Source organism: Schistocerca serialis, chromosome 6 (genome assembly GCF_023864345.2).
Source record: "Schistocerca serialis cubense isolate TAMUIC-IGC-003099 chromosome 6, iqSchSeri2.2, whole genome shotgun sequence".
Taxonomy (NCBI): Eukaryota; Metazoa; Arthropoda; class Insecta; order Orthoptera; family Acrididae; genus Schistocerca; species Schistocerca serialis.
This window is the reverse complement of record NC_064643.1, coordinates 327,521,801-327,539,374: the sequence shown is the minus strand read 5'-3', so window position 1 is coordinate 327,539,374 and position 17,574 is coordinate 327,521,801. Positions and strand designations below refer to the sequence as shown.

At 39.2% G+C, this 17,574-nt stretch overlaps 1 protein-coding gene across 1 annotated transcript in view; it reads left to right on the top strand.

The window, feature by feature from the left end:
- Positions 1-3,920, top strand: part of LOC126484854 (armadillo repeat-containing protein gudu-like) — a 51,646-nt gene extending 47,726 nt beyond the window's left edge. Inside the window, exon 10 of the mRNA XM_050108450.1 lies at positions 3,570-3,920. Within this exon, the coding sequence (XP_049964407.1) occupies positions 3,570-3,920 (351 nt within the window). The remainder of the gene's footprint in view (positions 1-3,569) is intronic.
- The last annotated feature ends 13,654 nt before the right edge of the window (positions 3,921-17,574 follow it).

Here is a 17,574-nt window from a genome sequence, read left to right as displayed (position 1 = left end):
TTGAGAGTGCAGCTTTGAACTTTTTCTATGAAGGAGAGGTAGTGTGGTGCCAGTCTATGGATTGCCGTTTTGTTTCCAGTTCAAAGTGATGTACCCGTGTCTCATTGCCTGTGACAATGCTCAACAAAAAATTGTCATGATCACAAACAGTTCCACACAGATGGTCTATCATTGTTCATTAGGATCTTCTGTTGGGCAGTGAGGAACCCAGCAGGGACACATGTTTGAGGCTACAACTGGTGGACAGGTGCCTCAGCAATACCAAAAGAGACGTTCTGTTGTGCAGCAAGGTGTGTGATTGTGATCTGTCAGTCACCTTGAATGAGAATGTCTGCACGTTACAACCTGCAGGAGTCGCAGCTGTGTATGGTCAGCTGGCAAGAGGGTGATCTGACAGGTTTGCGAGACCTTGTTATGATGATGAAAGACATCTCACCCAATGACTCACTGTGCCTTTGTTCACTGCTTGTCTCCATAGACATTGCGCAAGCATTTATGAATATCTGCAGTGCTCTGGTTTATCACCAAAAGAAATTCAATGACAGCTCTCTCCTTGGACTGCACCTCTGATACAGATGCCATTTTGAAAGCTTTTTATAGTGCTGCCATGTATTGGAACTTCATCAAACTATATGGGCTGAGGTGGAAATACTCCATGATGTCCCATAACAAATTCTCCATTTTTTTCAAATGAAGTTGTCCAAGGAAAAAAAATGTGTTGCATTGAACGCTGCTTGTAAATCATAAATTTTTTGCAACAAAACCTTAGAAGTTATCTATCTCCAGGAGTGCAATGGCTTTTATAATATAATACATCATGAGACAGATGAAAACCAAGAACAGAATTTACAGTCCCCAGGAGTTAGTCTTTATTATAAGAAAACCAGTATGTCTAAAGAAATGTCAAAATTTAATCTGATAATAAATATGCCTTGATGAGGAATTTTCTGCCAAGATAAGTTCAGGTTAATAATCAGCAACTAGAAAAAAAAACAACAAGATTTACACTTTGTATTAGCATTAAACAATGCAATTTATGTAAATATTTGTGACTTAAGACAGTGGTTTGCTAGTCTTTATGTACATAATGTCATAACTTCTACATTATTTGCTTTCTTTTCTAACAACCATGAAACTTCGAATAGTAATAATCATATCATAATCTAATATTATCTTTTCCTGATAATTTAATGTTGTATGATATTAACATTAAATCAGAAGCTCACCATGTGGATACCGAGGAACACCATAATTACCTATATCCCATTCTGAATTTAAGGTACACCTACACATTTTAATGATGATTCTTTGTTTCATGTAATTTTGATAAGGACCAACAAAGTAAGGAGGACATTCTGTAATTAATTCAATACTTAGATAACAAAGTTCAAAGTGTCATACTAAATATGCCCTCAGAATCCTCAGTGGCATTGTCTTCTAAGGTATAATGATTTTTATAATTCAGTTCGAACTGTGTATTTGCTTTGATTGCCTGGAATGTCTATTTAGGAGCTGTTCTATAATTCTTTTCTGACTTATTGTGTGCTCTATGTTAAGAAGGAATCCATTGATACTGTTGGCAGTATTAAACAATGAAGATATATTTAGTAAAAGATTTGGAAATATTTCTGTTTCTGCTGCTTTTTATGTTTTTTAGCATTTAAGGAACTAATTTGCTATTGTGACATGTTTGTTAGGTGTCTTAATGTACATGGCATTCATTAATATTCACAATTAATCATTTTCAGAATAAAATTCAGTTGTCAATTGTACTATCAGGAAATTTACAGGGCTACTGTAAATTATTCATTCATTTACAACTTTATATATTGTATGAAGTATTACGGTGGAAATGTAATTGATGCATGAAAAGAACTGTAAACTCACTGAATTCGCATTGTGCTCACTAGTTGGTGTTATGAGTGCAGTGTATTGGGAAATTGGTGATAAAGCAAGAACAGAGTGTTTATATGTTGGAATATGCAAGATGTTTAGCTGTTACAATCATGCAGCATGCATTCAGAAGGAATTATGGAAGAAAACTGCCATGTAATCAGAACACTGCGCATTGATATTGACAATATAGGGACACTAGTTCTTTCTCTAAACAGAAAATTACCTGTCAACCAAGTCTGCCAGATGCAACTGTGGAGAAAGTGAGTGAAAATTTCATACGCAGTCCAAAAAAATTACTGGTCCACACAAGCCATTAACTAGGAATACCACAGCAATCTGTGTGGAAGATTGTGAGACAGCAGTTGCATTTCAGACTATACTGTCTGCAGATGATGCAACAATTAAAACTGGAAGATTATGGCTGGTGCTTCAGTTTTGCATCACAATTCAGAAAGCACTTGAGGATGAACATTTTACCTCCAAGCTGATATTCAACAACAAAGCAACCTTCCATTTATCTGGATATGTTAATCACCACAATATGAAAGCGTGGGGCACAGAAAAGCCTCATAAAAGTGGAGCACACAAATGAGATTAGCCAAAGGTTAATGTTTTTCTGTTCAGTGTTGCAGACAAAGCTGTATGTGCCATTTTTCTTCTGTGGAAAGACTGTGACAGGTACCTCTTACCTTGATATATTGCACTTTTGATTGTTTCCACAGTTGCCTGCTGATTCTGAGAATTTCATGTTCCAATAAAATGGGCCACTTCCTCATTGGAACATCTACATTTGTCACTACCTAAATGATGAACTTCCACATCACTGGATTGGGTGTAGCAGTGAAGATTATATGGCCCTGTTTCCTTGCCCCCACCACAGGTTGCCTGTCATAATGTTGCGAGACTTTTTCCTTTGTGGTACATTAAGGACCATGTGTACATACCCCCACTTCCAAGAACAAATAATGTATCGATGCTGCTGTGATGACCATTGAAGGGATGTTGCTGCATAAGGTATGGAAAAAAACTTGACTACCTGTTTGGACACATGTTGTGTGACCAGAGGGTGACTTATAGAACATGTGTAGAATGCAAAATGCAAATTTCATGAGTTTACAGGTCTCTTCATGCAACAATCGTATTTGTATATGTAATACTTTGGAAAATATAGAACTTTGAAAACAAATGAATTGTGTGTAGTAGCCTTGTATTTTGCTTTACTGGTTTGAACAGATTAATCTGTCACCTTCAGAAGATTAATATTGGTTTAGCAGATTTCATTATGTTCTTCAGAGAACCGCAATGCCATTTCAATATCTTCTTCACAGAAGCATTATACCATGACTTGTCAAAATATGTAAATATTGTGTGATAATTATAAACACAGATTGTTAAGTATTACATACAATATGTACTTTTTCCAACATTGTCAAGGCCCTATGCTTCTGTGAAGGAGATACTGAAATCTATATTAAGCTTCTGAAGATGACAGATAAATCTATAGAAACCAGTAAAGCAAAACAAATTTCCGGTTTGTGCAAGTGCTGACTGAATTTTATTCTGAAATATGTACCATGGCTGCTGAGAAAATAATAGCCCTGAATAAAATTATAGAAATTATTACATTCAAACAAGATGAGCTGATAATTGTTGTTTCCTCTCCCTGTGCACAGGATGCAGGAGAAATGGTGAAAAGCATCCCTGGAAGCATGTTGATTGCAATACGTTTACTTCGTACTTCTAATGATACAAATGTTTTGGCTGGTGTATGTGCTGTCTTGGCCAGGATAGCACTGGACAAGGAGAACCTGGCTATTATCACAGACCATGGAGTGGCAACTGTACTAGCTAAGCATGTAACAACAGTAAGTGTGATGTGGTTTCTGGTTTCTAAATCTTCAGCTACAATATGTTGTTTCCATGTAACAGTAGCTTGTAAAAGTACCCATGCAACTCACCAAAATCAATTTTTGGAAAGTAAATATGTGACGGATAAAAGGGGAAAACCACAGGAATTTCAATAATATCTGCTTTCTGTCATGGTACTTAATGTAAAAAAGGGGTAAACTCAAAATCTGATGCTTAGTTGTGTCAAAAGCTATTCACACTTCATAAATTTATTATTCATTCTGAATAATAATTTTAGAGTCTTGTTTCAAATTGCTTGTTCATTATTTGTTATTGTAGTTGTTGTTGCTTTTATCAATGATTTGAGCAATTAATATCATGCTACAACAGTATTTCCTTTTATTTTCCTTTGTCTGGTGTTTACCCTGTCTTCAGCATTACTTCAAGCATTGTCCTCCCCAATAGCTGAGTGGTCAGCACGAGGGAATGCTATGCTAAGGGGCCAGGGTGTGATTCCTGGCTGGGTCGGAGATTTTCCCCGTTCACGTACTGAGTGTTGTGTTGTCTTCATCATCATCATTTCATCCCCACTGACGTGCAAGTCACCAAATTGGTGTCAAGTCAAAAGACTTGCACCAGGCGACCGGTCTACCTGACAGGAGGGCCTAGCCACATGACATTTCATTTCATTTCACTTCAAGCATTTTCTGACATGCTTCCTTTGTTTGTCATAATTACATGCACATGATTGATGATTAAGTGATGATGCCTAGGTATCCTTTAAGAACAGTTTTATTACAGCATCACAACACTGCCAAGTTCCACAGAAAACAGGACAACAACTGGCATAGTCGTTGATGTGATGCAACGTATGCTTGGCAGGAAGCTCCAATGGATGGACCACTGGTTATGGCCAGCTTTTGAGCCATAGCATAGGAAAGTGCTCTCTGCTGAAGGTTGAGCCATAACTGATGTACACATCAGGCAGAGGAATATCCATGGGTGCTTGATGTCCAATGACCCACAGATAAAGGCTAGTTCCCTTGATAGCAGTGCTGCCATTGCTGCTGGGGTTGCCACCTCTGAATGATGATGGTGCCTCTGATGGCACCTGCTAGCATTTAGCCTGTCAAAATATAGTTTGCAATCAGTACCATGTCCATAACATACACTGTGCAAGTGAGGAGTGTAAACAGTCTCTTGAAGGAGGACCGCCTGCTGAGTAAGAGCAGGCTTCCTGCAGGGTGCAGACGTTGATCTGGAAGCTGAAGTGGTCAACGACAGTGAGATACTTGACTTCTCTTTGTCCTCAAAGAAAAGATTATGGAGCCTTCTTGATACTAGGAAAAAGATTCTGATAGGTGTACCTCAGCTGCGGGTGGTGGGCCAACCAAAGAAGATCATAGTGCCAGCTGATGTCCTCAATTGGTGCAGAGGGCATCCAAGGTTGAGGGGAACTTTTGGTGGCTCTCTCTGATGCTGTACCCTAAAATTCAGGACTTGAAGCTGGGAAGCAGTATCTGCAGATACGTTGGGTGGTCCACATCAGGATTTGAAGAAAGCTTTTTTTGAGGGAGGGGGAGGGGGGGGGGGGGGGTAGGCAAGAGAACTGTGGCGCCGAAAGTGCAGACTGATGTAGCTAGCTGCTGGATTGGTCCAGAAGGAGGGATCACAGGATCAGAGATGACCAGTCAGTGACCCACAAAAGCAAACCCCATGACTGATGGAGCTAATCGGTGAGGCATATGTACACTGCTGGAAACAGGTGAGGAAAACCACAAAGCAGTCTGTGAAGTGAAGACACTGAGGGGCCAGTGTGGCATCAGCGGGTACTGGCGGCACTGGGAGACAGAGCTTGACCAATGTGACCACCGGAAGAGTGACCGTACCACTGGTGAACATGATGTCAATGAGGTGCCAGTGGCACTGGCAGAGAGGGCTTGACCATTGTGGCCTCTGGCACTATGCTGCAATAGAAATGGAGAACCAGCAGCACTGGGAGAGTGGTACAGTTATCACTGGAAAATAAAAATGTGTGAAAATAGTGGGTAAGGGAGAAGGACATGCCCAAAGGGCAGAAAGAGGAATGGGTGCCAGAAGCACCACAGGCACCAAGAATAACAGTCAAAAGGCCCAGAAATGTGAAAACAGAAAAATGTTACAGGAAAATGTGTGAAGGATGTTCAGAAGGCACAAAGTACAGTGTGTGTAGAAGCACACTAATGGAACAGACCGGCAGAGAAAACTATTCGAGGGAATGTGGAAAACATTTTGAGATGTAAACTGACACTGGGGCTTGAGATGGCAAAAACTACTACCAGTGCCCTGAAGAAATGGAAAAGATGACTTGTGTAGAATCATGAGAATGCAGGAATGAAATGCAACAAATGAAAAAGATTTACGCTGCAACAAATGAGAAAAGCTGTACGCCCCAAGAAGGGCAAGAAAACATAATGAGGCACCAAGGGAGCTGAGAAAAACAGCATGTAGCCACATGTAACCCAAAAGAAGTAGGTGCCAGGTGTTGTGCTGCACCTGCAAGGATGGCTGACCATGGCTTTATCTTCTCAAAGTGGGTGGGGCAGCATCAGGATCAGTCAGTCAGTACAGATTCAGCAGGATGCAGCTGGAGCCTAGTCTGAGTGCTGTAACGCCAGACACAGTGCTGTACACTGAGAAATGTTGCTTGTACCCTCATCACCATCTCGTAGCTGGGCCTCTGCCCACCCTCGATTAAAGGGCTGGCCACGATTGCACAAGCATCAGGCATAGCTGGAGGGGGCCACCAGCCATGTACCAGATGTGACTGCAGCACGAACATGGAGTTGGCACTGGAGCCAGGGAACATTAACCATTGTTGCCATCTTTTGTATCCTCTATTTTAACTGCATGCACATGATTCATGACTGAATAATGATTCCCAGGTAGCCTTTAAGAACGTTTTTAATATAGCATGAGAACAAAGTCAAGTTCCACATAAAACAGAATAACAACTTGTGATGAAGCAAGCTGGAATGTTTTTACTTCCCCTCTTGTTTTGCCATCTGTCTCCTTAAAATTCATTTTTTCAATTTTAACTGATTACCATTGACATACATGAATATAATCTGCATTTTGTATAAGAGAACTATTGGCCCTCAGTTTTAAAGAATATAACACCAGATCTAATTTTGTGCTTAGTTTTATGTATGTAATTGATTTTCTTACTTATTTTAACTATCCCTAGTTAGTATCTTTTATTATAGGGTGAAATCAGTAATTATTTCATAATGTAAATTCTATTGTTGACATATAAACAAATATAAATTCTGTAATAATTGTAAACATTTGGAAGGCGAAATAGTAGTAATCTGTTTGGCTCTCTTCAAAAACATGTTAGCAAAGCCAGCCCTTAATTAATTCCAAAGTAATTAACAGTTTTGTCAAAAGTATTGTTTGCTTAACTATATATGTTAATTTCATGATTTAAACAAATAATTCAGCCTAACTCTTGCAGTATGGGAAACTGTTAAAAGGATGCAATTTTTTGATGTATTCATTTAATTTAATGAGTTAAGTTTTAATTGTAATTTCTGTATATTTAACTTGAAACAATTTGTAGTTTCAGTGCTTATTATTGTGATGATATATAAGGGCCCAGTTCTTGGTCACGAGTCAGTCAGTCCACGGCTGAGTTTCACAAGAGGAACCTGTATTTGTTAAAACAACAACACTGTATCAACTTAACAGAGAAATAAGTGTTACACCAATGGGCCGTGTGTTAAAGCAGTAACAGTGTCTGTTCCATATGTACCTTTCTATTCTTCAAGAACTGTGAACTTTTTGACTAGGTTTTTACTACTTGTAGATGTAGAAAACTGGTGTTCTACGGATCGGAGCGTGGAATGTCAGATCCCTTAATCTGTTACGTAGGTTAGAAAATTTATAAAGGGAAATGGATAGGTTAAATTTAGATATAGTGGGAATTAGTGAAGTTCACTGGCAGGAGGAACAAGACTTTTGGTCAGGCGAATACAGGGTTATAAATACAAAATCAAAAAGGGGTAATGCAGGAGTAGGTTTAATAATGAATAAAAAAATAGGAGTGCGGGTAAGCTACTACAAACAGCATAGTGAACGCATTATTGTGGCGAAGATAGACACGAAGCCCACACCTACTGCAGTTGTACAAGTTTATATGCCAACTAGCTCTGCAGATGATGAAGAGATTGATGAAATGTATAATGAGATAAAATAAATTATTCAGGTAGTGAGGGGAGACGAAAATTTAATAATCATGTGTGACTGGAATTCGAGAGTAGGGAAAGGGAGAGAAGGAAACATAATAGGTGAATATGGATTGGGGGTAAGAAATGAAAGAGGAAGCCGCCTGGAAGAATTTTGCACAGAGCATAACTTAATCATAGCTAACACTTGGTTCAAGAATCATGAAAGAAGGTTGTATACATGGAAGAATCCTGGAGATACTAGAAGGTATCAGATAGATTATATAATGGAAAGACAGAGATTTAGGAACCAGGTTTTAAATTGTAAGACATTTCCAGGGGCAGATGTGGACTCTGACCACAATCTATTGGTTATGAATTGCAGATTAAAACTGAAGAACCTGCAAAAAGGTGGGAATTTAAGGAAATGGAACCTGGATAAACTGATTAAACAAGAGGTTGTACAGAGTTTCAGGGAGAGCACAAGGGAACAATTGACAGGAATGGGGGAAGGAAATACAGTAGAAGAAGAATGGGTAGCTCTGAGGGATGAAGTAGTGAAGGCAGCAGAGGATCAAGTAGGTAAAAAGACGAGGGCTAGTAGAAATCCTTGTGTAACAGAAGAAATATTGAATTTAATTGATGAAAGGAGAAAATATAAAAATGCAGTAAATGAAGAAGGCAAAAAGGAATACAAACGTCTCAAAAATGAGATCAAAAGGAAGTGCAAAATGGCTAAGCAGGGATGGATAGAGGACAAATGTAAGGATGTAGAAGCTTATCTCACTAGGGCTAAGATAGATACTGCCTACAGGAAAATTAAAGAGACCTTTGGAGAAAAGAGAGCCACTTGTATGAATATCAAGAGCTCGGATGGAAACCCAGTTCTAAGCAAAGAAGGGAAAGCAGAAAGGTGGAAGGAGTATATAGAGGGTCTATACAAGGGCAATGTACTTGAGGACAATATTATGGAAATGGAAGAGGATGTAGATGAAGATGAAATGTGAGGTACGATACTGTGTGAAGAGTTTGACAGAGCACTGAAAGACCTGAGTCAAAACAAGGCCCCGGGAGTGGACAACATTCCATTAGAACTACTGACGGCCTTGGGAGAGCCAGTCCTGACAAAACTCTACCATCTGGTGAGCAACATGTAGGAGAGAGGCGAAGCACCCTCAGACTTCAAGAAGAATATAGTAATTCCAATCCCAAAGAAAGCAGGTGTTGACAGATGTGAAAATTACCAAATTATCAGTTTAATAAGTCACAGCTGCAAAATACTAATGCGAATTCTTTACAGACGAATGGAAAAACTGGTAGAAGCTGACATCGGGGAAGATCAGTTTGGTTTCCGTAGAAATGTTACACTGACTCTACGACTTATCTTAGAGGAATGATTAGCATTTGTAGACTTAGAGAAAGCTTTTGACAATGTTGACTGGAATACTCTCTTTCAAATTCTAAAGGTGGCAGGGGTAAAGTACAGGGAGCGAAGGGCTATTTACAATTTGTACAGAAACCAGATGGCAGTTATAAGGGTTGAGGGGCATGAAAGGGAAGCAATGGTTGGGAAGGGAGTGAGACAGAGTTGTAGCCTCTCCCTGATGTTATTCAATCTGTATATTGAGCAAGCAGTAAAGGAAACAAAAGAAAAATTTGGAGTAGGAATTAAAATCCATGGAGAAGAAATAAAAACTTTGAGGTTCATCAATGATATTGTAATTCTGTCAGAGACAGCAAAGGACCTGGAAGAGCAGTTGAATGCAATGGACAGTGTCTTGAAAGGAGGATATAAGATAAACATCAACAAAAGCAAAATGAGTATAATGGAATGTAGTCGAATTAAGTCGGGTGACGCTGAGGGTATTAGATTAGGAAATGAGACACTTAAAGTAGTAAAGGAGTTTTGATATTTGGGGAACAAAATAACTGATGATGGGCGAAGTAGAGAGGATATAAAATGTAGACTGACAATGGTGAGGAAAGCGTGTCTGAAGTAGAGAAATTTCTTAACATTGAGTATAGATTTAAGTGGCAGGAAATCGTTTCTAAAAGTATTCGTGTGGAGTGCAGCCATGTATGGAAGTGAAACATGGGCATTAAATAGTTTGGACAAGAAGAGAATAGAAGCTTTTGAAATGTGGTGCTACTGAAGAATGCTGACGATTAGATAGGTAGATCACATAACTAATGAGGAGGTATTGAATAGAATTGGGGAGAAGAGAAATTTCTGGCACAACTTGACTAGAAGAAGGGATCGGTTGGTAGGACATGTTCTGAGGCATCAAGGGATCACCAATTTAGTATTGGAGGGCAGTGTGGAGGGTAAAAATCGTAGAGGGAGACCAAGAGATGAATACTCTAAGCAGATTCAGAAGGATGTAGGTTGCAGTAAGTACTGGGAGATGAAGAAGCTTGCGCAGGATAGAGTAGCATGGAGAGCTGCGTCAAACCAGTCCCAGGACTGAAGACCACAATAGCAACAATAGATGTTCAACAGGAAACAATTGTAGCAGTATGTGGATGTTCACCTGTTAACAATTAATGAGGCTTATGGGAAGCTAGAACAGTAATGCACTGGCCATATATGTATAACTGTGAATTATTGGAGGGTTGTGAAAAGTGAAAGTAAAAGACTATGAAATGCAACTGTGCATCTGTTGTTTACATTATTTACAGTAGTCAGTGCCCAATTTACAAACCCCATTTTTTTCAGCCAGTGTAGCAACACAGTATGTCGACATCGAGGACAACAAACGAAGAAATAAATAAAGCAGGCAGAACTGCTACAAACTGAGATTATCATCCTTGATCTGATGTGAATAACAGAATCAAGGCCTTTAGGGACACTGGTCATGATGATCACAATAGCATAAGTACATAGTCAAAGTCCACTGTAGCAAGACTAGTCTGTGGTGGACTATCATCCCTGTTGCAGAGAGATGAATGTCACTGTTGTGGTGTGGTGTAGATTTGGCAGGAAGCTACAATGGATGGACTGTAGATTGTAGCCGGCTCTTGGCCTGGGGCTGAGTGAAGTGCTGCCTGCTGGTGGGTGAGCCATGACTTAAGTACACAGCAGGCAGAAGAGTATCTGTTGGCACTCAGTGCCACATGACACACTAATCGTAGCTAGTTTCCTCTATAGTAGTGCCACCATTTCACCTGATAGCTTTTAGCCAGTCAACAAATTGTTTCTAATCAGTACTGTGTTCATGACATATGATGTACGAGTACTTGCAATATGCATAAACAGTCTCTGAAAAGAGGAACACCTGTGAACCAAGGACAGTGTTCCTATAGGGCATGGACAATTATCTGGAAGCAAAAGTGATCAGCAACCATGATCATTCAGCTCCTAATCTACAAAATTTTGTACTTTGCTCCCAAATGTGGAAATGCTGTGATGTTCAACTATTCTAAATCTTGGCAGATTTCCTTAACCATATTATTCTTCTTTTTTGTCAACAGAGGGTTGAATATCTGTTTTACTAATCCATTTTCATTCCTGTTGTATAGGTTTCCCAGAAACATCAGCTACCTCCTTCTCCTCATAGTATTCAAAATCCTTTCCACATCTTGCTAGACTTCTGTGTTGTTTCACAGTTTCCGTATGTCTTCAGTCCAAACTGTCCCCAGTATTTTTCTGAGTATTCTGCTTTCCAAAATCCCTAGCTTCTGCAGGCTATAGTTGAAAATGAGACATTCATTGGCATAGAGACATTCTAATTTGAAGGCAGTGTTGTAGTGACATATCTTGCCATTCCAGGAAATATATTTGTTACTGTGATTTTTTGGTCAATGCATATACCCTTTTTATCTTAACATTACATAGATCAGCATACATTGTAAAATTAAAATACATATTCTGTAGTTAACACATCTCAAAATCAAAAGTCATGAACGTTTATTAGTTCAGGAATATTAACAGGTATTTTCATCTATATCGACAACTACTGAATATTGGCACAGTCCGACAGGTATTTTCATCTATATCGACATCTACTGAATATTGGCACTGAATAGGGGGGTGGGCATAAAAATATAATATATAATGGAAACTGATTAATAATTGCTGCTTGAATAATCAAAACCTTCTTCCTAAAATTCAAAAACTCAATCATCCCGGCTGCCCCATTGTAACTGGTTACCAAGCCCCCACAGAACGTATCTCTGCCTACGTAGATCAACACCTTCAACCCATTACGTCCATTCTCCCATCCTTCATCAAAGACACCAACCACTTTCTCGAACGCCTGGAATCCTTATCCAATCCGTTACCCCCAGAAACCATCCTTGTAACCATTGATGCCACTTCCTTATACACAAATATCCCGCACGTCCAGGGCCTCGCTGCGATGGAGCACTTCCTTTCACGCCGATCACCTGCCACCCTACCTAAAACCTCTTTCCTCATTACCTTAGCCAGCTTCATCCTGACCCACAACTTCTTCACTTTTGAAGGCCAGACATACCAACAATTAAAGGGAACAGCCATGGGTACCAGGATGGCCACTTCGTATGCCAACCTATTCATGGGTCGCTTAGAGGAAGCCTTCTTGGTTACCCAGGCCTGCCAACCCAAAGTTTGGTACAGATTTATTGATGACATCTTCATGATCTGGACTCACAGTGAAGAAGAACTCCAGAATTTCCTCTCCAACCTCAACTCCTTTGGTTCCATCAGATTCACCTGGTCCTACTCCAAATCCCATGCCACTTTCCTTGATGTTGACCTCCACCTGTCCAATGGCCAGCTTCACACGTCCGTCCACATCAAACCCACCAACAAGCAACAGTACCTCCATTACGACAGCTGCCACCCATTCCACATCAAACGGTCCCTTCCCTACAGCCTAGGTCTTCGTGGCAAACGAATCTGCTCCAGTCCGGAATCCCTGAAGCATTACACCAACAACCTGACAACAGCTTTCGCATCCCGCAATTACCCTCCCGACCTGGTACAGAAGCAAATAACCAGAGCCCATTTCCTCATCCTTTCAAACCCAGAACCTCCCACAGAAGAACCACAAAAGTGCCCCACTTGTGAAAGGATACTTTCTGGGACTGGATCAGATTCTAAATGTGGCTCTCCAGCAGGGATACGACTTCCTCAAATCCTGCCCTGAAATGAGATCCATCCTTCATGAAATCCTCCCCACTCCACCAAGAGTGTCTTTCCGCCGTCCACCTAACCTTCGTAACCTCTTAGTTCATCCCTATGAAATCCCCAAACCACCTTCCCTACCCTCTGGCTCCTACCCTTGTAACTGCCCCCGGTGTAAAACCTGTCCCATGCACCCTCCCACCACCACCTACTCCAGTCCTGTAGCCCGGAAGGTGTACACGATCAAAGGCAGAGAGCCACGTGTGAAAGCACCCACATGATCTACCAACTGACCTGCCTACACTGTGACGCATTCTATGTGGGAATGACCAGCAACAAACTGTCCATTCGCATGAATGGACACAAGCAGACAGTGTTTGTTGGTAATGAGGATCACCCTGTGGCTAAACATGCCTTGGTGCACGGCCAGCACATCTTGGCACAGTGTTACACCGTCCGGGTTATCTGGATACTTCCCACTATCCGAACTCCGGAGATGGGAACTTGCTCTTCAATATATCCTCTCTTCCCGTTATCCTTCAGGCCTCAATCTCCGCTAATTTCAAGTTGCCACCACTCATATCTCACCTGTCATTCAACAACATCTTTGCCCCTGCACTTCTGCCTCGACTGACATCTCTGCCCAAACTCTTTGTCTTTACATATGTCTGCTTGTGTCTGTATATGTGTGGATGGATATGTGTGTGTGTGCGAGTGTATACCCGTCCTTTTTCCCCACTTTAGATCACATAACATCAACAGATACGAAGAAAGTAAATTGGAAAAAGAAAACACTACATGGCAAGCACCCGTATCATCTAAAACAGCCACACATCGATCAAGACGCATCCAACACATGGCTAAGAAAAGGCAATATATGCAGTGAGACGGAAGGATTCATGATTGCAATACAGCATCAAACAATAAACACCAGATATTACAGCAAGCATATTATTAAAGATCCCAATCCAACAACAGATAATGCAGACTTTGCAAACAACTAATAGAAACAGTAGATCACATCACAAGTGGATGTACAATACTAGCAAATACAGAATACCCCAGAAGACATGACAATGTAGCAAAAATAATACATCAACAGCTTGCCTTACAACATAAACTTATAAAACAACATGTTCCCACATACAAGTGTGCACCACAAAATGTACTGGAGAACGATGAATACAAATTATACTGGAACAGAACCATTATAACAGATAAAACAACACCACATTACAAACCTGACATCATACTCACCAATAAAAAGAATAAATTAACACAACTAATTGAAATATCCATACCCAATACAACAAATATACAAAAGAAAACAGGAGAAAAAATTGAAAAATACATCCAACTGGCTGAGGAAGTCAAGGACATGTGGCATCAGGATAAAGTTGACATTATACCAATTATACTGTCAACTACAGGAGTCATACCACACAATATCCATCAGTACATCAATGCAATACAGCTACATCCAAACGTTTATATACAACTACAGAAATCCGTAATTATTGATACGTGTTCAATAACCCGAAAGTTCCTAAATACAATGTAACACATACCGTGCAGTTAAAAGGAAGTCACGCTGGATGAAGGTCCGCGTCACTTTCCATTTTTAACCAGACCTAAGGTCTGAGAAAAATAGAAATAATAATAGTAATAATAATAATAATAATAATACAGACACAGCGAACCCAGCTAAATATCGCCCCATAACATGCCTACCAACAATATACAAAATATTAACTTCAGTCATTAAACAGAAATTAATGACACATACAACACAGAACAAAATTATAAATGAAGAACAAAAAGGCTGTTGCAAAGGAGCACGAGGATGTAAAGAGCAACTGATAATAGATGCAGAGGTGACATATCAAGCTAAAACTAAACAAAGGTCGCTACACTACGCATACATTGATTACCAAAAAGCGTTTGATAGTGTACCCCACTCATGGTTACTACAAATATTGGAAATATACAAAGTAGATCCTAAATTGATACAGTTCCTAAACATAGTAATGAAAAATTGGAAAACCACACTTAATATCCAAACAAATTAAAATAATATCACATCACAGCCAATACAGATTAAGCGTGGAATATACCAAGGAGACTCATTAAGTCCTTTCTGGTTCTGCCTTGCTCTGAACCCACTATCCAACATGCTAAATAATACAAATTATGGATACAATATTACTGGAACATACCCACACAAAATCACACATTTGCTATACATGGATGATCTAAAACTACTGGCAGCAACAAATCAACAACTCAACCAATTACTAAAGATAACAGAAGGATTCAGCAATGATATAAGTATGGCTTTTGGAACAGACAAATGTAAGAAAAATAGCATTGTCAAGGGAAAGCACACTAAACAAGAAGATTACATATTGGATAACCACAGCAACTGCATAGAAGCAATGGAAAAAACAGATACCTATGAATATCTAGGATACAGACAAAAAGTAGGAATAGATAATACAAATATTAAAGAAGAACTAAAAGAAAAATATAGATGAAGACTAACAAAAATACTGAAAACAGAATTGACAGCAAGAAACAAGACAAAAGCTATAAATACTTACGCTATACCAATATTGACCTACTCATTTGGTGTAGTGAAATGGAGTAACACAGATCTAGAAGCACTCAATACACTTACACGATCACAATGCCACAAATATAGAATACATCACATACATTCAGCAACAGAAAGATTCACATTAAGCAGAAAGGAAGGAGGAAGGGGATTTATCGATATAAAAAACCTGCATTATAGACAGGTAGACAATTTAAGAAAATTCTTTCTAGAACAAGTAGAAACTAGCAAAATACACAAAGCAATCACTCATATAAATACATCGGCTACACCACTGCAATTTCATAACCACTTCTACAACCCATTAGATCACATAACATCGACAGATACGAAGAAAGTAAATTGGGAAAAGAAAACACTACATGACAAGCACCCGTATCATCTAACACAGCCACACATCGATCAAGACGCATCCAACACATGGCTAAGAACATAAGAACAGGCAATATATACAGTGACATGGAAGGATTCATGATTGCAATACAGGATCAAACAATAAGCACCAGATATTACAGCAAGCATATTATTAAAGATCCCAATACCACAACGGATAAATGCAGACTTTGTAAACAACAAATAGAAACAGTAGATCACATCACAAGCGGATGTACAATACTAGCAAATACAGAATACCCCAGAAGACATGACAATGTCGCAAAAATAATACATCAACAGCTTGCCTTACAACATAAACTTTTAAAACAACATGTTCCTACATACAAGTATACACCACAAAATGTACTGGAGAATGATGAATACAAATTATACTGGAACAGAACCATTATAACACATAAAACAACGCCACATAACAAACCTGACATCATACTCACCAATAAAAAGAAGAAATTAACACAACTAATCGAAATATCTATACCCAATACAACAAATATACAAAAGAAAACAGGAGAAAAAATTGAAAAATACATCCAACTGGCTGAGGAAGTCAAAGACATGTGGCATCAGGATAAAGTTGACATCATACCAATTATACTATCAACTACAGGAGTCATACCACACAATATCCACCAGTACATCAATGCAATACAGCTACATCCAAACATATATATACAGCTACAGAAATCCGTAATTATTGATACATGTTCAATTACCCGAAAGTTCCTAAATGCAATATAACACATACCGTACAGTTAAAAGGAAGTGACGCTTGATCAAGGTCCGTGTCACTCCATTTTTAACCGGACTTAACGTCTGAGAAAGTGAAGGAAATAATAATAATAATGCATGGCAACACAGGCTATAGATCAGAATAGAAAAACTGAGAAAAGACATCGGACAGCTAACACAATTTATAAGAAATGAAATCTCAGAAAAAAAACGAAAAAGGTTAGGTAAAATCTCACAACAAGAAGCGACAGAGCAATTAGATGAAAAGAAGCAGAAATTACAAGCATTGGCCAAACGACTTAGAAGATACAAAAAAAGTGAAAATAGAAGGAAACAAAACCAAACTTTCAACACAAACCAAAAGAAATTTTACCAGACAATAGATAACACACACATTAAAATAGACAATCCACCAAACATAACAGACATGGAACACTTCTGGAGCAACATATGGTCAAACCCGGTACAACATAACAGGCATGCGCGATGGATACAAGCAGAAACAGACACATACAAGATGATACCACAAATGCCTGAAGTGATAATTTTGCAACATGAAGTCACCCAAGCAATTAATTCTACTCACAATTGGAAAGCCCCTGGAAAAGATAAAATAGCAAATTTCTGGCTAAAGAAGTTCACCTCAACACATTCACATCTAACTAAATTATTTAACAGTTACATTGCAGACCCATACACATTCCCTGATACACTTACACATGGAATAACTTATCTGAAACCTAAAGATCAAGCAGACACAGCAAACCCAGCTAAATATC